The following is a 24,074-nucleotide window of genomic DNA, read 5'->3' as shown; positions in this document are numbered from 1 at the left end:
CCCCTGAGTAAAATTAGGGGCAGAGAGGAAGGACTCCTGACTTCTCATGCCACCATCAAGTACAGGTGAGCTTTGCCTTTTCTCAAAACATGCCCATGTGACACAGGCACTAAATATCAAAGCCTTTTCTGTAGCCTGTCCTTGCTTTCACTTCCTAATGGCTGCTTCGAGGCCGCTGCCAGCGCACTGTCCGTCACTGGCACAGCCCTGCTGCCCCAAATGTGGTCCCATAGACCTGCTGCACAGGAACGGTAGAGGGTAAGTTCATTCAGGGTGGGGAGATGCAACCCTGGCACAGTCCCCTGACAGCCCTCAGGGCTCTGTCCTTATCAGCCTTCCTGCTTGGGCAGCCTCCAGCAGTGCCCTTGTCGCGCAGGAGCTGCTGCGAGCTGATGTGTGACAGAGAAACCTGATTCTCCTTCTCACATCTCATTTCTGACACACACACGGTGCCCCGTGCTTCTCCAGGGACAGGCCTGCTCCCCAGAGAGTCTTTCCCCAGCTGACCCGGTCAGTGCTTGCCTGGCCAGACATTCCTGGTTCCCTCCCCATGCTCCCTGCAAGGCCTCAAGCTGGTGGTGCTGCTCTGCAGAGCAAGGGGCTTGTGGAGCCCCTGGGCAACGAGGAGAGCCCACACTGGCTGTGCTGGCCAGGCTGGGAAGCAGACCCTTCCCAGGGCTCTGTGGACAATCACGGGACATTCCATCTCTCTCAGGGAGTGTGTCAGGCTCATCACGGGATCTAGCCCATGGCCCTCATTAGCCTGGCCATCTTTTGCTTTTACCTTCTTGTGAAACTCCATCCATTGTGCACCCAACGCAAGGCACGCGGTGTCTCTGGACACCTCTTGTGCTCTTCTGGTAGCTCCTGATAGCGCCCTGAAGAACAGGAGTCTTCAGCAGGTACGGGAGCCCATGGCAGGGATGATTTATAGGGTCCCTTCTAACCCAAACCGTTCTATGATTCTATGATTCTATGAAAAAAGCAAGTATTTGTGTAGTGACAGGTTTATAACTGATACAATGACCACAAGACAAATGCTGCCGGAAATAAATACGAGGTCACTTGTAAAGAGAGATGGGAGATTCGCTGCTGCTGAAGCAAACTGGTAGAATCACAGGCCTTCCAGAGGGCACCCTTGAGCTCCTTGTTCCTCAGGCCGTAGATGAGGGGATTCACTGTTGGAGGAACCACCAAGTACACAACAGCCACCACCAGATCCAGGGATGGGGAGGAGAGGAAGGGGGGCTTCAAGTGGGCAAACACTGCAGTGCTGACAAGCAGGGAGACCACGGCCAGGTGAGGGAGGCACGTGGAAAAGGCTTTGTGCCGTCCCTGCTCAGAGGGGATCCTCAGCACGGCCCTGAAGATCTGCACATAGGACACCACGATGAAAACAAAACACCCAAACAATAAATAGACAGTAAGAACAAGAAGCCCAACTTCCCTGAGGTAGGCGTGTGAGCAGGAGAGCTTGAGGATCTGGGGGATTTCACAGAAGAACTGGTAAATAGCATTGCCCTGGCAGAGGGGCAGTGAAAATGTATTGGCCGTGTGCAGCAGAGCAGTGAGAAAGCCACTGCCCCAGGCAGCTGCTGCCATGTGGACACAAGCTCTGCTGCCCAGGAGGGTGCCGTAGTGCAGGGGTTTGCAGATGGCCACGTAGCGGTCGTAGGCCATGATGGTGAGAAGGGCAAACTCTGCTTCAAAGAAGAAGGCAAGCAGAAAGACCTGGGCAGCACATCCCGCGTAGGAGATGATGCTGGTGTCCCAGAGGGAATTGGCCATGGATTTGGGGAGAGTGGTGGAGATGGAGCCCAGGTCAAGAACAGAGAGGTTGAGGAGGAAGAAGTACATGGGGGTGTGGAGGTGATGGTCCCAGGCTACGGCGGTGATGATGAGGCCGTTGCCCAGGAGGGCAGCCAGGTAGATGCCCAGGAAGAGCCAGAAGTGCAAGAGCTGCAGCTCCCGCGTGTCTGCGAATGCCAGGAGGAGGAACTGGGTGATGGAGCTGCTGTTGGACATTTGCTGTTTCTTGTCATGGGGGCTCTGTCCAAAGAAGGAAAAACACAGGGAAAAATTAGGACAGCCTTCTTTGAGCAAAGATGCTCCCTTTTTCTTACCTTGTCTGTGTTTTTCATTTTTCACTATCACATCTGGTGAGTGTTCTTTTTAAGGGCAGAAATCCTCAGTTTTATCACTAAAAATGGGAAGAGTCTTGAGACGGGACAAGCAAACAGGCTCAGCTCCCTTTGGCCTAGTGCAGAGCCAGGAGAGCTGCAGTGTCCATCAGTCTTTTTCCCATCTGTCCTGCACTTTTGCTTGTGCTGCACCTGAAGATGAATTCACACACAACTTGCTCTTGCATAAAACCCAAACAGCTGAGCTCCCACGGGAGCAGAGGAGCACTGGTTCAAAGAGCAGATCTGCGAACTCTTCTCTGTCTCAGCCCAGAGGTGGAGCTGTGAGTGTGATGGAGACAGCAGGACACGACACAACCCCTCCCAGCGAGAAGCAAAGGACTTGGAGAGGAGAGTGCCGAACCCCCGAGGAAAGGCTCAGCCCTCCCTGGGATCCCACCGGAGAGCTGTGCCTTTCTGGGGGCAGCTGGCAAGCCCAGCAGGACAGGCAAAGCGGACAGTCAGGGGTCCCAGAGATGGGGTGCTCTAGAGAGTCACGTCATTGCCCCTCAGTCAACGCCCAGAAGACAACTCCAGTGAAGGACCAAAAGAGAGCTGCCTGAACGCCCCCTCCCCAGTGCGTGTCGGCATTTCCCCCCAGCCCTTGCCCATGTCTCTGCTGCCTGGAGCTGCCCCTGCCCGGAGCCCTTTGTCTGCGCCCAGGTCTCCTCCCTGCCAGTGCCCCCAGAGCCCATCCCACCCGCTGGGGGCTCAGCTCTGCCCTGCACACCCCTCCCGGCAGCAGGGCACTGCCCAGGGCCATCTCTGGCTGTGCAGGCTCCCGTGGGGACATCGAGCAACCCTGATGAGGCTGGAAAAGCGATATTGGTGCTGTCTGTGAGCAGCAGGGTGTTGCTTCCTGATACTCCCTGGTTCATTCACCTCTAACAGAAACAGATTGGGAATTTCAGTGCCTCCTCCTGAACTGAGAGATAAAGCTCTCTGCCCACCCAGAAAACGCAGAGTAGGAGATTACAAGAACAGAATCCTTGCCTTTCAGGCAGAGCCTGCCTCGCTGTGCTTCTTGAAAAGTCTCCTGTAGTCACCTGCAGCTGTGGGCAGCCCCGAACCACGCAGCACCCCCTCGACAGCAGGGCCCTGCCCTGCCGGAGTTTCTCCTTCCACCCACAGCTTCTCCCCACAGAAGCTCCGGGGGGAGCTCCCCGGGCAGGCTGAGAGCTGACCCTGGCAGACGGCAGAGGCCCTGCCCCGGCAAACAGCCCCTGGGGTGCAGGGACCCTGCTCTGAAGGACAGCCCTGGGCACCCCTGGCTGCACGCCCACTTGCACACCTCCACAACCATCCCCAGCAGAAAGCAGCCGTCGTGCCCTGTGCCTCTGATGGCGCAGCAGGGAAGCCCTGCTCGGGAGCACACCCTCCTCCTGTACAGTAGAGAAACTAAGAGAGTCCTCCTGACAGATGCCATCGGCTGTCAGAGGCACCAGGTCTAGGAGATCCCTCCAGGAACTGAAGCTGCAGTGCCCTGCAGCCAGAGGCTTACCGCGCAGAGGGCTGTGAAGATTTCTTCCCCAAAGAGGTCTCAACGTCCTCCCACTCCCAACTGCTTTAAGCTCTCTCAGCCTCACAGATCTCCTCTCGCTGCCTGCAGGCAGTGCCCCCAGCCCTGCTCCTGGGCAGAGCTGTCTCTCTGCAGCGCTGCCCGCTTGCCATGAGCTCCCTCTGTCCCAGGAGCCCAGCCCAGCTCCGCAGCAGAGGACCAGCCCGAGGCAGCGCTTCCTCTGTCCCCTCTTGGCTCCCTCAAACATCTCCCTGGGGCTCCAGGGGATCCTATTGGGAAAGGGACTGAAGTAATACTGTGTGGTCTCTCTTGCACCTGTGGAGAGACACTTTTTTCCAGCCGTGTAAATTCTCCTATCAGAGAGAGCTGCGCACGAGAAAGGTCTTGTTACTTCTGGTATGAGACAGGAAACCTGGACAGTGGCAGATCTCCTTTGCCCCTGCTGAGCAAAGGCGGTCAGCTTTGTCAATCAAGGCACCTCCTCCTTGGTTTGTGGTCCTGAGTTGGAAGGACTGTCTTTCAAGTACAAGAACTGTTCACACCAATACACGGGAAAACAACCAGGTATCTCTGGACAGAGAATTGGCTAAAAATGGGACCTCATCAGGAAGTTCCATAGTAAAAAGAGAGTATCCAAGAGGTAGATGCAGGAACTCAAGGAGTAATTTAGAAATGGGGGTGGCTTTAGGTAAGCTAGAGCTTCCCAAGTGTAGACCCTTGCAAGGGGTTCAAGGGCACCAAGAGGAGAGGCCACTGCTTCAGGAGCAGTTAAAGAAGAAACCAAGAGAATGAGTGGCCACTGCTGGAATTTAGTAACAGCAGGTGTAGATGAATCCGAGATTTTCTGTGTCCTTCTTGCCTTAGTCTCCTCCAGCAAGGCCTCCGTGGTGAATTTGGATCAAGTCGGGAGTTACTTGAGCCAGCTCAATCCTTACCAGTCGATGAGACTGGAGGGGTGGCGTCCAAGGGAGCTGAGAGGGCAGGGCGATGCCACAGTAAAGCCACTCCCCATCGTCTTTGAAAGGATCTGGAGTTTGCGGGAAGTCCTTAACGACTGGCAGCACCCAAAGGCTGCGTGCACTTTCTGAAAAAGGCCCAAAGGGCAAAAGCCAAAGGGTTTAGGCTGTCCCCATTGCAAGCGCACTTGGATTCCATTTCTGGGTACTGAATAGAGAAGGGACTGAATTTGCCCCGGGGAGACTGTGCCTGGCCATCCTCTTTGCTTCCTCTGATGAAAGGACGGGATTGCTGGATGCGGGGAGAGCAGAGGTTGTCTTTTACCTCAAAGTCAGAAAGGCTTTCAGCCTCATTCCCCACGATATGCCGGTGTCCGAGTTAAGTCATTATGGTCCACACGGGTGAATAAGTGGGCAGGTAAAAAAACAGTTGGACAGTGAGGCTTGGACGGATGTGGTCAATGCGTGCTGCTCTGCCTGGAAGACTCTAGCTAACAGGGTCCTGCAGAGGTCTGGCGTGCAACTTGCCCTGTTTAACGCATTTTTAATCACCCAGCCAAGATCAGAGAGTGCTTTTTCGTAACATTTGTAGATGACAGTCCTTTGAGGAGAGCAGACACTACAGTGGCGGGCAGGGACATCATCCCAAAGGACCTAGACAGGCTGGAGCCATGGAAGGAACCTCATGATATGCCATCAGGATAAATGCAAAGTCCTGCTCTTGAGGTGGACTAAGCTCCTGCAAAGACAGAGGCCTGCGACTGCCTAGGTTTAAGAAGCAGTTCTTCAGGAAAGGCTGCGATGGTCCTTGTGTTGCATTAGGCAAAACATGGGCCATTCAGCAAAGGAGGCCAACAGCATCCCGGGCTGTATGAGCAGGAGCACAGCCAAGGGCAGTGATTATCTTGCTCTGCTCAGCACACGTTAGACCACATCCAGAACACTTTACCAGGTTTTGGTGCCCCGCAATACCAGAGAGACCTTGGCAAACTGGAGCCCGTTCAGTGGAGGTCAAGAAACATGGTCAGGGCTGAAGCACCTGCCCCGTTAGGAGGGGCTGAGGGAGCTGAGCTTGTTCAGACTGGAGAATGGAGGGCTTTTGGGAAAGGAGCCTTTCACTGCCTACAGCGCGGTTTCCAATTAGACACTCCGGTGCAAGAGTGGAAGACAAGAGGCAATGGGCCTCCTTGTTCTTGGTGAAGAGAAGAGGGTCAGGCTTGATATAAAGAGAAATATTTGACACTCGAGGACAGTCAGACATTTTGCAGAGAGTGTGTGCTGCTTCCGTGCCTGGAATTTTCAAAGACCCACCTGGATAAAGCCATGAGCGAGCTGGTGTGACCCTGCTTTGAGTAGAGCGTTCGTCTATAGACATCTTGCAAGGTCACTTCCAGCCTGAATGGAAAGTTCCCGGAATAGGCCAACATTTGCCACCCTGAGACCTGGAATCTGCACTGCTCTTCTTCCTCACTCCCTTGGGAGCTGAGACTTCACTCTTTGCTACTAGAGCCAAGGCTGACAAGGACGACGCAGGTTTTCCAATCCAGATGAGCATCACATTGGTTGGCCCATCTGGCAGCTGTGCTAAAAAGCTGAGGCAAAGAGCTTCCAGACACCTAAAGGAGCATTTGCCCGGTGCTCTCCTGTGAATGTCAGGGGGTGCTGGGCTGACTTTTGCCTGCCGGGTGCCCACCCAGCTTCACTCCAGCTCCCCCACCTTCTTCACTCGCCTTGCTGTCTGCAGGGCTGTTCCTCTCCATGTGTCTCACTCCTCTCTCTTTTAGCCTTTCTTCAATATGCTGTCACAGAGGTGCCACGAGAATTGCTTACGGGCGCAGCTTTGGGCAGTGGCATGTCCGTTTTGGAGCCAGCTGAAATGGGCTCTCTCTCACATGGAGTCAGCTCTTGATCTCTTTTCTCCTAAGCTGCCTCTGCACCCCCCCTCACCCCTACCAAAACCTATCCATGTCAACTCAATACACAGGGCCATTGATGTCCCCAGGAAGACGCGAAGTCATTGATGATCCCAAGACTCCCTCAGGTTGGTTAAGTAAGAGTTGGTCCACTTCCTCTCCTTGATTACTGGTTCTTTATGTCAGAGCAGAGATGTGCTGGACCTCAGTCGTGGCACCAGGGCCAAGCTCAGGCGTGCAACAGAGCAAGCTGTTCCCAAGTGCCCAAGTACCGTGCAGGCAAAAGGTTTGGTTCAGAGCATGCTGGGGGGGGATGGCAGATGGCAACGTAAAGGCGAAATGAGGAGATCAAACCCTGCTCTCCTCAGGACGAGAGAGAAGCAGGGCTGGATGGTGCAGCCCCGGCAAGAGAGGGTTTTGCTGTCTGTGGGGTCTCTGCAGCCCCAGAGGGCCTGTGGTGCAGGTGAAGCTGATCTCCAGGAAGGACAAGGTGCTTTTCAAAATGTCCTTGGCTATAGACATCCCGTGATCCAGGAACACTGTTCCTTGACTGCGTCATCACAAGTATGACTGAAGGATGTGGGAGAAGCACTGCCTACATCTACTGGATTGAGATGGGACAGGACTTGCCTCACTGCAGTTGCTTGAATGAAAGCACCGAACGTGTCTCAAGTTCTCTTGGGGTCTGTTACACGGCTGCTCTGAATGGGGATGGTGTTCGTGCAAGTCTTGTGCTGTCCCTGCTGGCTGCACGCAGTTGTGCTGGAGAGCCCTGGCACCTCAGGCAGCACCACGGGATGGAGTTAACCTTGAAATTGGGCAGCTGCCCTGAATTAGGTTAGGCATTGTAGGGGTGTCAATGAGAAACCAGCCCTAATGGAGATCTGGTAAAGACAGCTGGTGGAGAAGAGAGAGAGAGAGAACTCTTCCAGTGGCAATGACTCCATTTGCTCAGAGGAATAGCTCTATAGGCTGCCCTGGACATATTGAGCAGGAACAGGCTTCATTGTCCTAAACATGGACATCTGCTGTCACTTCAGCTGGCCAAAGCAATGTCCCAAAATGACGGCCCCAGACGCTGCCCTGTCCCGCTGAACCGCTCCGTTAGAGCTTACTGTTACCTGCAAGTGTTCTGGACCACCTCTGGCACCTCAGATGTCCCCTGTTGTTTGCGAGGGTACAGGAGGTAGGGGAGATTTCTCCCTTTCACTATTTGGATGTCCTATCTCATAGTGGGACAAGAAGAGGTGATTCTTGGACCTAGATTCTTGGTCCAAGAATCAACTCTTCTTGTCCCTAACTCTGTCTCTGGGAGGGGAAAGAACCCAGCTGGAAAGAAGTCTCTCTCCCCAGCTGAGGAAGGGAACATCAGTAATGACTTCAGTTTGTTTCACAGGCGGTTCCCCTGGAGCCCCAGGGAGATGTTTGAGGGAGCCAAGAGGGGACAGAGGAAGCGCTGCCTCGGGCTGGTCCTCTGCTGCGGAGCTGGGCTGGGCTCCTGGGACGGAGGGAGCTCATGGCAAGCGGGCAGCGCTGCAGAGAGACAGCTCTGCCCAGGAGCAGGGCTGGGGGCACTGCCTGCAGGCAGCGAGAGGAGATCTGTGAGGCTGAGAGAGCTTAAAGCAGTTGGGAGTGGGAGGACGTTGAGACCTCTTTGGGGAAGAAATCTTCACAGCCCTCTGCGCGGTAAGCCTCTGGCTGCAGGGCACTGCAGCTTCAGTTCCTGGAGGGATCTCCTAGACCTGGTGCCTCTGACAGCCGACGGCATCTGTCAGGAGGACTCTCTTAGTTTCTCTACTGTACAGGAGGAGGGTGTGCTCCCGAGCAGGGCTTCCCTGCTGCGCCATCAGAGGCACAGGGCACGACGGCTGCTTTCTGCTGGGGATGGTTGTGGAGGTGTGCAAGTGGGCGTGCAGCCAGGGGTGCCCAGGGCTGTCCTTCAGAGCAGGGTCCCTGCACCCCAGGGGCTGTTTGCCAGGGCAGGGCCTCTGCCGTCTGCCAGGGTCAGCTCTCAGCCTGCCCGGGGAGCTCCCCCCGGAGCTTCTGTGGGGAGAAGCTGTGGGTGGAAGGAGAAACTCCGGCAGGGCAGGGCCCTGCTGTCGAGGGGGTGCTGCGTGGTTCGGGGCTGCCCACAGCTGCAGGTGACTACAGGAGACTTTTCAAGAAGCACAGCGAGGCAGGCTCTGCCTGAAAGGCAAGGATTCTGTTCTTGTAATCTCCTACTCTGCGTTTTCTGGGTGGGCAGAGAGCTTTATCTCTCAGTTCAGGAGGAGGCACTGAAATTCCCAATCTGTTTCTGTTAGAGGTGAATGAACCAGGGAGTATCAGGAAGCAACACCCTGCTGCTCACAGACAGCACCAATATCGCTTTTCCAGCCTCATCAGGGTTGCTCGATGTCCCCACGGGAGCCTGCACAGCCAGAGATGGCCCTGGGCAGTGCCCTGCTGCCGGGAGGGGTGTGCAGGGCAGAGCTGAGCCCCCAGCGGGTGGGATGGGCTCTGGGGGCACTGGCAGGGAGGAGACCTGGGCGCAGACAAAGGGCTCCGGGCAGGGGCAGCTCCAGGCAGCAGAGACATGGGCAAGGGCTGGGGGGAAATGCCGACACGCACTGGGGAGGGGGCGTTCAGGCAGCTCTCTTTTGGTCCTTCACTGGAGTTGTCTTCTGGGCGTTGACTGAGGGGCAACGACGTGACTCTCTAGAGCACCCCATCTCTGGGACCCCTGACTGTCCGCTTTGCCTGTCCTGCTGGGCTTGCCAGCTGCCCCCAGAAAGGCACAGCTCTCCGGTGGGATCCCAGGGAGGGCTGAGCCTTTCCTCGGGGGTTCGGCACTCTCCTCTCCAAGTCCTTTGCTTCTCGCTGGGAGGGGTTGTGTCGTGTCCTGCTGTCTCCATCACACTCACAGCTCCACCTCTGGGCTGAGACAGAGAAGAGTTCGCAGATCTGCTCTTTGAACCAGTGCTCCTCTGCTCCCGTGGGAGCTCAGCTGTTTGGGTTTTATGCAAGAGCAAGTTGTGTGTGAATTCATCTTCAGGTGCAGCACAAGCAAAAGTGCAGGACAGATGGGAAAAAGACTGATGGACACTGCAGCTCTCCTGGCTCTGCACTAGGCCAAAGGGAGCTGAGCCTGTTTGCTTGTCCCGTCTCAAGACTCTTCCCATTTTTAGTGATAAAACTGAGGATTTCTGCCCTTAAAAAGAACACTCACCAGATGTGATAGTGAAAAATGAAAAACACAGACAAGGTAAGAAAAAGGGAGCATCTTTGCTCAAAGAAGGCTGTCCTAATTTTTCCCTGTGTTTTTCCTTCTTTGGACAGAGCCCCCATGACAAGAAACAGCAAATGTCCAACAGCAGCTCCATCACCCAGTTCCTCCTCCTGGCATTCGCAGACACGCGGGAGCTGCAGCTCTTGCACTTCTGGCTCTTCCTGGGCATCTACCTGGCTGCCCTCCTGGGCAACGGCCTCATCATCACCGCCGTAGCCTGGGACCATCACCTCCACACCCCCATGTACTTCTTCCTCCTCAACCTCTCTGTTCTTGACCTGGGCTCCATCTCCACCACTCTCCCCAAATCCATGGCCAATTCCCTCTGGGACACCAGCATCATCTCCTACGCGGGATGTGCTGCCCAGGTCTTTCTGCTTGCCTTCTTCTTTGAAGCAGAGTTTGCCCTTCTCACCATCATGGCCTACGACCGCTACGTGGCCATCTGCAAACCCCTGCACTACGGCACCCTCCTGGGCAGCAGAGCTTGTGTCCACATGGCAGCAGCTGCCTGGGGCAGTGGCTTTCTCACTGCTCTGCTGCACACGGCCAATACATTTTCACTGCCCCTCTGCCAGGGCAATGCTATTTACCAGTTCTTCTGTGAAATCCCCCAGATCCTCAAGCTCTCCTGCTCACACGCCTACCTCAGGGAAGTTGGGCTTCTTGTTCTTACTGTCTATTTATTGTTTGGGTGTTTTGTTTTCATCGTGGTGTCCTATGTGCAGATCTTCAGGGCCGTGCTGAGGATCCCCTCTGAGCAGGGACGGCACAAAGCCTTTTCCACGTGCCTCCCTCACCTGGCCGTGGTCTCCCTGCTTGTCAGCACTGCAGTGTTTGCCCACTTGAAGCCCCCCTTCCTCTCCTCCCCATCCCTGGATCTGGTGGTGGCTGTTGTGTACTTGGTGGTTCCTCCAACAGTGAATCCCCTCATCTACGGCCTGAGGAACAAGGAGCTCAAGGGTGCCCTCTGGAAGGCCTGTGATTCTACCAGTTTGCTTCAGCAGCAGCGAATCTCCCATCTCTCTTTACAAGTGACCTCGTATTTATTTCCGGCAGCATTTGTCTTGTGGTCATTGTATCAGTTATAAACCTGTCACTACACAAATACTTGCTTTTTTCATAGAATCATAGAATCATAGAACGGTTTGGGTTAGAAGGGACCCTATAAATCATCCCTGCCATGGGCTCCCGTACCTGCTGAAGACTCCTGTTCTTCAGGGCGCTATCAGGAGCTACCAGAAGAGCACAAGAGGTGTCCAGAGACACCGCGTGCCTTGCGTTGGGTGCACAATGGATGGAGTTTCACAAGAAGGTAAAAGCAAAAGATGGCCAGGCTAATGAGGGCCATGGGCTAGATCCCGTGATGAGCCTGACACACTCCCTGAGAGAGATGGAATGTCCCGTGATTGTCCACAGAGCCCTGGGAAGGGTCTGCTTCCCAGCCTGGCCAGCACAGCCAGTGTGGGCTCTCCTCGTTGCCCAGGGGCTCCACAAGCCCCTTGCTCTGCAGAGCAGCACCACCAGCTTGAGGCCTTGCAGGGAGCATGGGGAGGGAACCAGGAATGTCTGGCCAGGCAAGCACTGACCGGGTCAGCTGGGGAAAGACTCTCTGGGGAGCAGGCCTGTCCCTGGAGAAGCACGGGGCACCGTGTGTGTGTCAGAAATGAGATGTGAGAAGGAGAATCAGGTTTCTCTGTCACACATCAGCTCGCAGCAGCTCCTGCGCGACAAGGGCACTGCTGGAGGCTGCCCAAGCAGGAAGGCTGATAAGGACAGAGCCCTGAGGGCTGTCAGGGGACTGTGCCAGGGTTGCATCTCCCCACCCTGAATGAACTTACCCTCTACCGTTCCTGTGCAGCAGGTCTATGGGACCACATTTGGGGCAGCAGGGCTGTGCCAGTGACGGACAGTGCGCTGGCAGCGGCCTCGAAGCAGCCATTAGGAAGTGAAAGCAAGGACAGGCTACAGAAAAGGCTTTGATATTTAGTGCCTGTGTCACATGGGCATGTTTTGAGAAAAGGCAAAGCTCACCTGTACTTGATGGTGGCATGAGAAGTCAGGAGTCCTTCCTCTCTGCCCCTAATTTTACTCAGCCCCTGTATGTTCCTCTGTTGGGATGAGTGGTTTTGTGATGTGTCTCTTTGCCTCAAAATGGCTCCTCCCAGCTGTTGGCCAGTCAGGGTCCTGTAAAAGAAGCGACTCACAAGCAACACCTCAATTTGGGTCACCTTTGCCTGCTTCGCGCCCTCTCTTCTTCTGTCATCGTCTCCGATGGACTCCGCATCCAATATCCATCAGCTTCCTCTTTACCGGCACCTGTCTCTGCCCTGCCTCCATGGGATGGCAGAGCTGTCGTGGGACAGGCTGGGTGGTGGGAGGGCAGCCATGGATGGGTAGGGTTCCTCAGGAAGGCAGGCAGGGTGGTGAGGAGGCAGAGGTGTGCTCTGTGCACAGGGGAGCAGGGAGCGCAGAGGGCCTTGTCTCGGAGGAAGCCTTGTAGTCGCTGCTCCAGCCTTACGTGGGTAGTTGAACCACCACAAAATCTGCTGCAAGGTCAGTGGCGCTGGAAAGAATCAGCCCAAGAGAATTCCAGAGGATGCTGAAGACCAGTTTTGGCCGAGAAAGCTCCTGAGCTGACCACATTTGCACTCTTACTCACAGACAAGGAGGAACTGGATGGGGCTCATAGAATCACAGCAGTTGGAAGGGAGCCATGAGGATCATCAAGTCCAACTCTTGACTCCACACAGGGCAACCTGCAAGTTAAGGCACATATCTAAGAGTGTTGTCACGTCACTTCTTGATCAATGGCAGGCTTGGGGTCATCGACCCCTTCACCACTCTTCTAGGGAAGAACTTACTTCCAATAGCCAGTCTGAACTTTGACAGACACAGCTGTAAGCCATTCCCTTGCATCCTATCACCGGACACTAGAGAAAAGAGGTCAGCACCTCCCTCTGCACTCCCCAGCAGGAGGACGTTGAAGACAGCAACGAGGTCACCCCTTGGCAATGAGAGTCACCCCTCACATCACAAGGCCCTTGTTACGTCCTGGTCTGACTACGTTTGGTCCGGGAGGGGTTCGGGCTGATTATGAGCATGAGATTAAGACACAAATGAGGTCAGATGCCGCTCACTGCAGATTTATTGTTATTCCCCAGCATTAGTCACCAAGACGAGCAATAGAGTAAAGGAGGAAATAGAGAACAGGAAGAAAAGAGAGGAGTGTTACGGAGCACAGCAAGAGTATAGTCACCACCACAGGCCCGCTGGCATCTTGACGGTCCTTGGAGTTCAACGGTGTCCCGTTGATCTGTAGTTCTCAAGTGAGGGTGGTGAGGGTCCCAGATGGGGGCTGGCATGGCACTAGTTTATAGTCCCTGTCGGCTCGTGGTTCAATCCATCAGCATGCGGGTTGTCTTGGCAGGGACAACTCCCACTAGACCGGGTTACTCAAAGATCCCATCCAACCTCGCCTCGAAACCTCCAGGGAAGAAGCATCCACAACTTCTCTGGGCAGCCGGTGCCAGTGTCTCACCACCCTCAGAGGGAAAGATTTCTTCCCAATAGCAAAGGTAAATCTACCCTCTTTTAATAGAAAATTTGTCCAATTGCTACACTCCCTGACAAAGAGTTACTCTCCACCTTTTCTGTAGCCCTTTAGGGACTGGAAGGGGCTCTAAGTTCTCCCCGGAGCCTTCTCTTCTCCAGGCTGGACACCCCCAACTCTCTCAGCCTGTCCTCATGGCAGAGGTGCTCCAGCCCTCGGATCATCTTCATGTCCTCTGAACTCACTCCAACAGGTCCGTGTCCTTCTTATATTGTGGGCCCCAGAGCTGGACGCAGGTCTCCAGGTGGGGGTCTCACTGGAGCGGAGCAGAGGGGGAGAATCACCTCCCTCAACCTGCTGGCCATGCTGCTCGTGATGCAGCCCAGGATGCAGTTGGCTTTCTGGGCTGTGGCACCCATCGCCAGCTCATGTTGAGCCTCTCAGCAACCAATACACCCAAGGCCTTCTCCTCAGGGATGCTCTCAAGCCATTCTCTGCCCAGCCTGTAGTTGTGCCTGGGTTTGCTGTGACGCAGTGCAAGACCTTGCACTCAGCCTTGTTGAACTTCATGACGGTTGCACGGGCCCAGCTCTCCAGCCTGTTCAGGTCCCTCTGGATGGCATCCCTTCCCTCTAGCGTGTTGACCGCACCACACAGCTTGGTGTCATCAGCAAGCTTGTTGGGGTGCACGCAATCCTACTCTCCATGTTGCCAACCAAGATGTTGAACAGCACCGGTCCCAGTACCAACCCTTGAGGAACACCACTCATCACTGCTCGCCACTTGGACATTGAGCCATTGACCGCAACTCTTTGAGTACAGCCATCCAGTCAATTCTGTATCCGTCGAGCGATCCTTCCACCAAATCCACGACTCTCCAATTTAGAGACCAGGATGGTGAGCGGGACAGTGTCAAATTCTGTGCACAAGTCCAGGCAGATGATATCAGTTGCTCTTTCCTTATCCACAAATGCCTACCACCACCATCGTAGGAGGCCATCATATTTGTCAGTCACGATTTGCCCTTAGTGAAGCCATATTGGCTGTCACCAGTCACCTCCTTATTTTCCATGGGCCTTAGCCAAGTTTCCAGGAGGAATCTCCTCCATGACCTTGCTGGGAACAGAGGCGAGACTGACCGGCCTGTAGTTCCTCAGACCTAACTGTACTCCCTTGTCGAAAACAGGTGCTGTGTTTCCCCTTTTTCAGCCAGCAAGAACTTCACGAGTTCTCAAATATGATGGATAGTGGCTTGGTAACTTCATCTGCCAGTTCCTTCAGGACCCGCGGATTAATCTCATCAGGTCCCATGGACTTGTGCACCTTCAGCTTCCTTAGATGGTCTCGTACTTGATCGTCACCTACTGTGGGCAGTACCTCATTCTCCCAGGCCCTGCCTTTGCCTGCTGTGACTTGGGAGGTGTGGCTAGAACCCTTGCCGGTGAAGACCAAGGCAAAGAAGTCATTGAGTACCTCAGCCTTCTCCATATCCCGGGTGACCAGGTCTCCCGTTTCCTTCCTGAGTGGGCGCACATTTTCCCTAGTCTTCCTTTTGTCACTGACATAGCTATAGAAGTTTTGCTTGTTGCCCTTGGCGTTCCAGGCCACACTTAACTCCATCTGGGCTTTGGCTTGCTTAACCTGACCCCTGGCTGCTTGGACAATTTCCCTTTATTCCTCCCCGTCTACTTGTCCTTGCTTCCACCTTGCTTCCTTTTTCTTTGATTTACCCTTGGTAACTCCATGCTGATGGTTCTTGGACACGTTCTTCTGCTATTGGTGCCCAGAAATGTCCCCCAGGAAGACTCTCAGTGATGGCACACTGATCACCAAAGTGAGCTTGTACAGCCTGGGCTTCCCTGGGTTGCACTCTTGGCCTCTTGCACAGAGGAGTGCAAGACCGATTTTTCACTTCTCACAAGAGACCTCTGCCGATCCCATGACCTTTCAAAAGGGATATTCCAAAGAAACATCGATCTTCCCCTGCAACCTCATTACCACCAGTCTCCCTCTAATGCAGCGTGTTTACTTCCTCTAATCTTTCATATACTCACACTTATCCTGGTGCAACGGCCGTTTCTGCAGTCATTGTTTCAGACGCAGGCTGTCTAGGCAAAGGCCCTTTCCATTATTCTCCAGTTTTCTCCTGCCTTTGCTCTTTGCTCATTCAGATACCTCTCACCTGTGCTGCTGCTTTGAGCTTCTGGGATTAAAAGCTTGCCTGTCTTTACACACTCCAATTGTCTCCTAAGCCAGCTCTTTAATTGTGTTTAGATCTATCTTTTTGTGTCTACCTGCCTCAAATATTTCTCATTAAGATTTTCCCTTGCAGAAAGGCAAGCTCCTTAGTGGTAGCTTGTACTTAGCGTATGATTACAGAGTCTATTTTATCGGTTATGAAAACTGATTATGCTTTACTTGTCTTTTCTGAGGAACAGGACAAATTCTCCTGTGCCCGTGTGCAGCCAGGTCTCTCAGCTGAGCAGGTGGGAGATGGTGCAACGGGGCTGTAACATCCAGCTGCAGAGGTCAGTGGAGAAGTCTGATGCAAGGAGCAGTGATGGAAGTCCCAGGTGGCCAATGCCAGAAATGGTGGGGTGTGGGAGGTGAGGAGCAAAGCTGTCCACACAGTGCCAGACCCCAAGGGACCGCTTTTCCTCCCTGTCCAGACCTCCTGAGGAGACACTCTGCATCACTATCCCTTGGAGGATGCTTCTGTCACCTCTTCTTTACACTGAAAAGGAATAAAATATACCCTTGAAAAGCAAGAAATCGTTTTCATTAGATGCAGTTGGAAACCTTCCTCCTTAACTACACTACAGAACCTCTCCAATTAGCTGTACTGCTCTTGAAGACTTGAAGAAAATTACAAAGAGAGAAATACCTTGTTAGGGCTTTCTGTCTTTTAATGAGCCCCACGGGGTATTTGCTGCTGGGTCCATGAGCCTCAGATCCTGAGAGAAGATTGAACAGAGTGCTCAAGAAATCAGAAGGAAAAACTCCAAGTACCTGGAAGCATTAAGGAGCCCTCTGAGGGCCTTTACTGACAAGGCCTCCCCAGGGACTCGTTAGAGCAGATAAGTGGAGGCTGTGACTGCAGGTGGGCAAAGGCAGAGTGCAGGTGGCTGTGATGCTGAGCAAACCCTGGCTTGGTTTGATGCAGCAGAAAGGCCAAGCCCTCGCCCCCGGCCCTGGCAAGGCAGTTCCTGTCCCTCACTTGTGGCCCAGGGCTCTTCCTGGGGGCAGTGGGATGTGAGGGGGAGCAATGCCAAGGGTAGGAACGTTCTGTGGCACCTCCTGGCCTCCCAAAGAAGGGGCAAGGACGAAACAAAGTCCTGAGCTTCAAAAGAATCATCGACTCACACGATCATTTAGGTTGGAGAGGACCTTCAAGATCATTGAGTCCAACTGTAAACCTCACACTGCCACGTCCACCACTACACCACATCCCTACGTGCCACATCTCAACATCCCGTAAACACCTCCAGGGATGGTGACTCAGCCTGGGCAGCCTGTTCCAGTGCTTGACAAACATTTCAGTGAAGAAGTTTTTCCTACTATCCAATCTAAATCTCTCCTGGCACAACTTACAACCATTTCCTCTCTTCATATATCTCGTTACTTGGGAGAAGAGACAACACCCACCTCCCTTATAACCTCCTTTCAGGAAGTTGTAGAGAGCGAGAAGGTCTTCAACCTCCTTTTCTCCAGGCTGAACACCCCCAGCTCCCTCAGACGCTCCAGAACCTTCACCACCTTCGTTCAGCTTCTTTGGAAATGGTCCAAGACCTCAATGTCTTTCTTAAACTGAGGGGACCAAAACCGGACACAGCGCTCGAGGTGGGACCTCAGCAGTGCATAGTACAGAGGTACAATCGCTTCCCGAGTCCTGCTGGCCACACTGGTCCTGATACAGGCCAGGATGCTGTTGGCCACCTTGGCCACCTGGGCACACTGCTGGCTCGTATCCAGCCGGCTGTCAACCAGAACCCCCAGGTCCTTTTCTGCCAGGCAGCTCTCCAGCTGCTCTTCCCCAAACTTGTAACGCTGCATGGGGTTCTTGTGACCCAAGTGTAGGACCCGGCACTTGGCCTTGTTGAACCTCATACCATTGGCCTCGGCCCATCGATCCAGCCTGTCCAGATCCCTCTGCAAAGCCTTTCTACCCTCAAGCAGGTCGACACTCCAGCACAACTTGGTGTCTCCTGCAAACTTACTGAGGGTGCACTGGAAACATTCATACAAATCATTGATAAAGACATGAAAAGGAACTGGCCCCAGTTGTAGGCCCTGGGGAACACCACGTGTGACCAGCTGCCAACTGCATTAAACCCTGTTCACCACCACTTTGGCCACTCTTTGGCCCAACCATCCAGCCAGGTTTTTACCAGCGAAGAGTACGCCTGCCCAAGCCCTGAGCAGGCAGTTTCTCCAGAAGAATGCTTTGGGAAATGGCTGTCAAAGACTTTCTCAAAGTTTAGGTAAAGAACATCCACAGCCTTTCCCTCCTCCACTAAGCGGGTCACCTTCTCATAGAAGGAGATCAGGTTTGTCAAGCAGGACCTGCCTTTCATACACCCATGCTGACTAGGCCTGATCACCTGGTTGTCCTCATGTGCCGCATGATGGCACTCAGGATGATCTGTTCCATAATCTTCCCCAGCACCGAGGTCAGACGACAGGCCTGTAGGTCCCCGGATCCTCCTTCTCTCCCTTCTTGTAGATGGGCATCTGATAAAAGACGGAAAGGGGCTTGGTGAGCTTCTCCAAGAGCTCCCTCAGTACCGTTGGGTGGATCCCATCTGGCCCCATAGACTTGTCTATGTCTAGGTCCTGTAGCAGGTCCCTCACTTAGTCCCCTTGGATTATGGGGGCTCCATGCTGCTCCCCATCCCTGTCTTCCAGCTCAGGGGCTGCGTACCCAGAGAACTACTGGTCTTTACCGTTAAAGACTGAGGCAAAGAAGGTATGAAGTACCTCAGCCTTTTCCTCACCCATTATCACTATGTTTCCCGCTGCATCCAATAAAGGATGGAGATTCTCCTTAGCTCTCTTTGTGTTTCTAATGTAATTATAGAAACATTTTTTATTGTCTTTTACGGCAGTAGCCAGGTAAAGACCTAGATGGCTTTGGCCCCTCTAATTTTTTCCCTGCATAAGCTCACGACATCCTTGTGGTCCCCCTGAGTTGCCCGCCCCTTCTTCAAAAGGTCATAAACTCCTTCTTTCCCCAAGTTCAAGACAAAGCTCTCTGTTTGGCCAGGCTGGTCTTCTTCCCCGCCAGCCTGGTTTTAGGCACATGGGGATGGCCTGCTCCTGTCCAGCCTTCCAGGACTCCTTTGCCCTTCAGGACTGCTTCCCAAGGGACTCCGTCAACCAGGCCTCTAAAAAGGGCAAACTAAGATAACCAGGTACAAAGCACGGAGAGTTATTGCCGTTGGGTGCTCCTGACGGTGGAGGAGAAGCCCAAAAGAAGGAGCTCCGTGACACTGGTATGGTTCAATATTTCGTATCCCAGCTGCAATGAGTAAGGTCAGATGGTCAGTGGAGGAAGCAATGCTTCAGGAGGTTAAAAAAAGATGAGACAGAGCAAAAGAATGTAGAAGGATGAGAAAAGAGGCTCATGGGGACATTCGGGCACAGGCTGGAAGGAAAACAGAAGAATGGAGAGAAGAATCAGCCGAGAACAAGACGACATCCTTTTCTGCACAAAGAACAAACTTCTTATGGGACTTAGAGTAGGACTCCGCTATAAACAGTAGGTAAGTGATTGGATTTGGGCTCTTACCCAAGGGTCTCTTTAAAGTCGATGGAGAAAAACATAGGGGTTTCTGAATTGTTCTTACTCTAGTCTATTTAAATACATCTTTTAGGATGGGCTAAGCAAAGTGGCTTATACACCTCAGCAAAGTGGCTTTAACCTTTCATTAGGAGAGAAACAGAGAGAAAGCAGTATGGAGATGGTGACAAATGAGATGTGGGAAGTAAAGGTAAGCAGGAGAGACGGAGAAAAGGAGAAGGTTTGATTTTCAGGGAAAACCAGAGCCAAAGAGGGCAAAGAGGAAAAGCCTGTGTTCTTCCTTCCATCCATTCTTGAACTTTGCCAGGTAGAACAGAAAGCTTTGTAAGCAGATTCCTCCTCGGTCACTGACAACTTTCTTGCTGAAAACCAGTTTTGATAAAACATTCTGGCTGTCAGGGGGAAAAATAAAAGAAGATTTAAAAAGGCGACTCAGAAGAGGGGAAGAAACACAAGGAAAAACCTATGGGTTTGCTTCTTTCAGGAGCCTCACCTTTACCTTCTCGTCCCTGACTGTTACAGCCCTGACCAGCTCTTCCCTGTTTGTAAGGAGGAAGTCCCGCAGGGCACTTCACCTCATGGCATCACAGTCACCCTTGTAAGCAGGACATCCCCAGTGAGCTCCAAAACTCTCCTGTAAGGCTTGCACCTCACCGTGTTGCCCCTTCAGCAAATGCTGGGGTAGTTCAGGTCTGCCATGAGAACCAGGGCCTGCAAACATGAGGTTTCTTCCAGGTGACTAAAGAAGGCCTCATCTGCTTCCTCTTCCTGAGCAGGGGATCCATAGCAGACAGACATCCACCCACCACAGCGGTGCCCATGTTCTGCCCTCCCGTGCTGGCCCTTCAGCTCTCAGTTGAGTCATCTTCCACCCCCCAGGCAGAGCCACAGCTGTTCCTGCTGCTCTCTCCCAGAAAGGGCAACTTCCCCTCTGGGTCCAGACCTATGGCATGATCAGCACCGACCCCCAAGTTTCTCTAGGAGAGATATTTGTAGTGCCCTGCAACTCCTCATGCTCTTCTCTTGTGAGAGGCATCCCAGTCAAGATGAGCCAGCTGCATGCGAACATTAAATGCTGAGCAAACGGTGCTTCAGTCCATGGGGACTTTGTGAAACTGGGATTCGGCCAACAGTAGTCACTTGAAGTTTTACAAGGAGAAGTGGCCAGTCCTGCATCGGTGTGTGCCGGGAGGAAGGGGGAGAATAAGCGCATCCATCAGGACAGGCTGGGACCTGACCGGCTGAGCAGAGGCTCTGAGGAGAAGGACCTGGGCCTGGGCACTACGAGCCAGTAGAGTATGGACACTATGAACAAGGCCAAGCTGCATTAGGAGGAACGTGGGCCACCCAGACAACCTGAGTTCTCGTCCCCCTCAGCTCAGCACCGGTGTGGCCCCACACACATGGCTGTGTCCCAGTGTGTTGCTCCCCATTTCTGAGAAGTAGTGGTGGACTAGAGAGTGTCGAGTGGAGGTCTGCCAAGGTGGGGTTGGGGACCTAGTGCACACGACCTGTGTGGGGTGGCTGAGGGACCTGGAGTTCTTCACCCCAGCACTGGGGGGGCTCCAAGCAGTATAGCAGTAGCCTGAGAGTGCTTGAAGGCTGCTTTCAGAGATGACGGACCTTTTCTTTCTCGTAAGGTACAGCATGAGAAAGAAATAACGACGCAACCTTCATCTGGGGAGGTCCAGACTGCACAGGAAGAAAAAGAAATGTCACTCCAAGGGCAGTGCTGTGCTGTAACAAGTCACCCAGAGGGAGACGGGATCAGCCCGAGGCTTTGTGTTTCAAGGAGCAGCCAGGGAGGATGGAGAGATATCAGTAAAGGAAGGAAGATGCTGAGGTGAGAGCAAGGTGTGGTAGCAGGGTGGGTGTCTACAGCCTGCAGAGAAAGAGGTACAGGTGTGGGACACTGCAGGACAGCCTGTGGTGGAGCTGACAGAGGGATGAAGAAAGTCTGAAATGCACCAACAGAGATGAGCTCTTTCTGCCCTCGGCTATGGCTGCTGTCTCTGCCACTGATGCCTATGAGGAAGCACTTTATCCTGACACCATTAGCGTCTCATTGCCTCCCCTTCCCCGCCCAAGAGCCTGGGAGCTCTTGTTCCACAGTCCTGCCGTTGGCATTGAGCATCCCCACATCACACTGCCCCAGGAAGAGCCCGGAGTTACTTCTGAGGGACAGGATCTCCCTTCCCAGGGGCTGGGGGTCGCGGCTTGGTCCTTTGCCTGAATGTAACCCAGCCAGGCTTACTCCAAATCTATTCCGCCTTTACATTCCCTTTGCCTCTCTGCCACCAGTTGACTGCTCTAACCAGCCACTGTGGAGGCTTTGTCGGTAATGGTCCTCAGTGGGACCCATTAATGCTCCAGGAAACTTTGGGTTTTGAATCTGACTTCGACTTCATCTTCCTCTCAGGGTCTGAGTTTCATGGACTCGGTACCAAACCCACCAGAGGGGTCATTAAAACGCCTCGGGCCGGTCCTCTGCTGCGGAGCTGGGCTGGGCTCCTGGGACGGCGGGAGCTCATGGCAAGCGGGCAGCGCTGCAGAGAGACAGCCCTGCCCAGGAGCAGCTCCTCTGCCAAGCGCAGCAGGGCTGAGGGCACGGCCTGCAGGCACCCAGGGGAGATGTGTGAGGCCGGCAGAGCTTAAAGGCAGCCTGTGGTGGGAGAATACTGAGAGCTCACTGGGAGAAATCCTCACAGCCTTTGCCACAGTCTCTGGCTGCAGGGCAATGAATCTGCAGCTGCTGGAGGGATCTCCAGAAGCAGGAACAACCCACAGCCTACGGGATCTGCAAGTACAACTCTCCCAGTTTCTCTAGCGTAGAGGAGAAGGACAACGTGTGGAACAGGGCTTCCCTGCTGCGCCATCAGAGGGACAGGGCATGATGTGTCTCTGCTGCAGTATAATGTGGAGAGGCTTCCTGGATCAGTCTCCTAAAGCTGGCACGGCCCATGTCTCATGTGATCTGTCAGGAAGGCTCTCAAGGCTGCGTTGGTGTTGAGGATGTGCTCGAGAGCAGGGCGCCCCTACCACATCATCAAAGGTACAGGGCATGTCGGCTGCCTTCTCCCAGGGACGGCTGCAGGGCTGTGAAGGTGGGTGTGCATCCAGGGGTGCTCAGGACCGTCCTTGAGAGCAGGGTCCCCGTGTCCCAGGGAACTGTGTGCTGGGCCAGGGACTCTGCTGCCTGCCCGGGTCAGCTCTCAGCCTGCCCAGGGAGCTCCCCATGGCCCTGTGGGGAGAAGCTATGGAGGGAATGAGTGACTCCACCCAGGGCATGGCAGGGTCCTTCTGAAGTCGGGTGGGTGCTGTGTGGGTCAGGTTTCCAGCTCCAGATCACCCCCAGGACATTTGCTAATGGTCTTTTTGAAGAAGGACTACAAGGCAGCATTTACCTGAGAGAAAAAAAGTTGTAATTTTCCACTCTTGGTGGGATGGATGAGTAGTGGGAGATAGGAATTTCTTTTCCTGTTTAGGATGGCACCTCCCTGCCATCCCCTCAAGTGGGGATACCTTCCCCGGAGACATTTCGTGGTCTCCTCTCCCACACAGTAGAGTTCCCCACCCCTTAATATGCTGGTGACTTAGTCTTGAGTTGCCTTTCCAGCAGCCCAACCACCAAAGAGGAGAAATGCTCGAGTGTCTGACTGTGTCTCCCTGTCCTGACTCTCTTGGCAGAACTTTGGCATGTTCCCCTCTTGCCTCTGCTGCCGTTGTTCTTTCCCTTCTTTTTGCTGTGGTGAGGGGTGAGGATTCAGGTGCAGCTCAGACGCTGATGCTGCATGTCCTGTCACGCGGGTGTATCCATGGAGGAACAGCATCCAAAGCCACTTATTTTTGGGGCTCTGGGGACGGCAGTGTGAGGGACTGAGAGTAAGACGACCCTCCCATCAGGATACCCCATCTTTAGGGTAGTTGACTCTCTCCCTGGAGCGTCCTGCTTGGCTGCACGCTGCCCTCCAGAAGGGCACAGCTCTCCCGTGGCATCTCTGTGTTGTCTAGGAGCCCCACAGAGTAGACATGTCAGTGCCAAGGCCACGTAAATCCAGCTGGAGGGCTGAAGGTAGGCAGCCGCAATGAGCCCTCTGTGTCCCTGGCTGGGAGGGGAGAGCCGAGATCCTCCTCGGGTCCAAAGAGATGGCATGAAGGGTTGGGAGACCTGCGCTTGTAAATGGTCTCCCTCTGCTCTCAGCAGTGTCCAGTTTCTTCTCATGGGAATGTCTGCTTGGGATTGTCCTCCAGCTGAGAGAGGTACCAGCACAGGGCAGCTGAGAGCAATTCCGATGGACAAACTCGCTGTCCTCACTCTGCACGGAGGGACGGTCCCCTTGGCTCTTAGGACCCACGAGGTTTCACTTGCAGCACAACAGAAATGACAGGGATTTCTGCCTTGAAAACACCCCTCGGCTGTGGTGGGAAAAGAGAACAGCAACAAAAAGGTGCCCTCAGCTCTGCTCTGCAGTCGGGTGAATTTGGGATGACAGTGCTGAAAAGCCCTTTGATGCCACAAGCGGATTTAATCTGAGATCACCCCGTGTTCCTTTTTACCCATGGCTGTAGGGCAGGACTGCATCCTGCAGAGCTCTCAGCTCCCTGCTGGACTGTCAGCCAGCACCAACCAGAGTGTACAGAAAGGACCTTCCAAAGGTCTTCCTGAAAGGGGAGACGCAGTTGGGTGGGGCTCTAAGAGCAATAGAATACTTTTATTTGAAAGAAGTCTGCTCTAATTTCTCACTTTTTTTTTTTTTTTTCTTCCATAGACAGGTCCCAGTGCCCAGAGGCACCAAATGTCCAACAGCAGCTCCATCACCCAGTTCCTCCTCCTGGCATTCGCAGACACGCGGGAGCTGCAGCTCTTGCACTTCTGGCTCTTCCT

At 53.9% G+C, this 24,074-nt stretch overlaps 1 protein-coding gene and 1 pseudogene across 1 annotated transcript; one reads left to right on the top strand and one right to left on the bottom strand.

Moving 5' to 3' along the window:
- Positions 1-1,008: 1,008 nt before the first annotated feature.
- LOC128916743 (olfactory receptor 14A16-like) lies at positions 1,009-3,958 on the bottom strand. The gene is made up of 2 exons (XM_054218760.1): positions 3,817-3,958; positions 1,009-2,028 (listed from the first exon to the last, which is right to left on the bottom strand). The coding sequence occupies exon 2, from the start codon at positions 2,023-2,025 to the stop codon at positions 1,009-1,011; it is 1,017 nt and encodes a 338-aa protein (XP_054074735.1). The 5' UTR covers positions 2,026-2,028; positions 3,817-3,958.
- Positions 3,959-7,785: 3,827 nt separating this feature from the next.
- Positions 7,786-10,927, top strand: LOC128916742 (olfactory receptor 14A16-like; annotated as a pseudogene).
- Positions 10,928-24,074: the final 13,147 nt, after the last annotated feature.

Source organism: Rissa tridactyla, chromosome 12, assembly GCF_028500815.1.
Source record: "Rissa tridactyla isolate bRisTri1 chromosome 12, bRisTri1.patW.cur.20221130, whole genome shotgun sequence".
NCBI classification, from domain to species: domain Eukaryota; kingdom Metazoa; phylum Chordata; class Aves; order Charadriiformes; family Laridae; genus Rissa; species Rissa tridactyla.
Note: the sequence above shows the minus strand (reverse complement) of the source record. Positions and strands in the feature narration are given on the sequence as shown.

Excerpts from the sequence above, each read along its gene's own strand:
- LOC128916743 (XM_054218760.1), bottom strand. The coding sequence starts at position 2,025 with ATGTCCAACAGCAGCTCCATCACCCAGTTCCTCCTCCTGGCATTCGCA.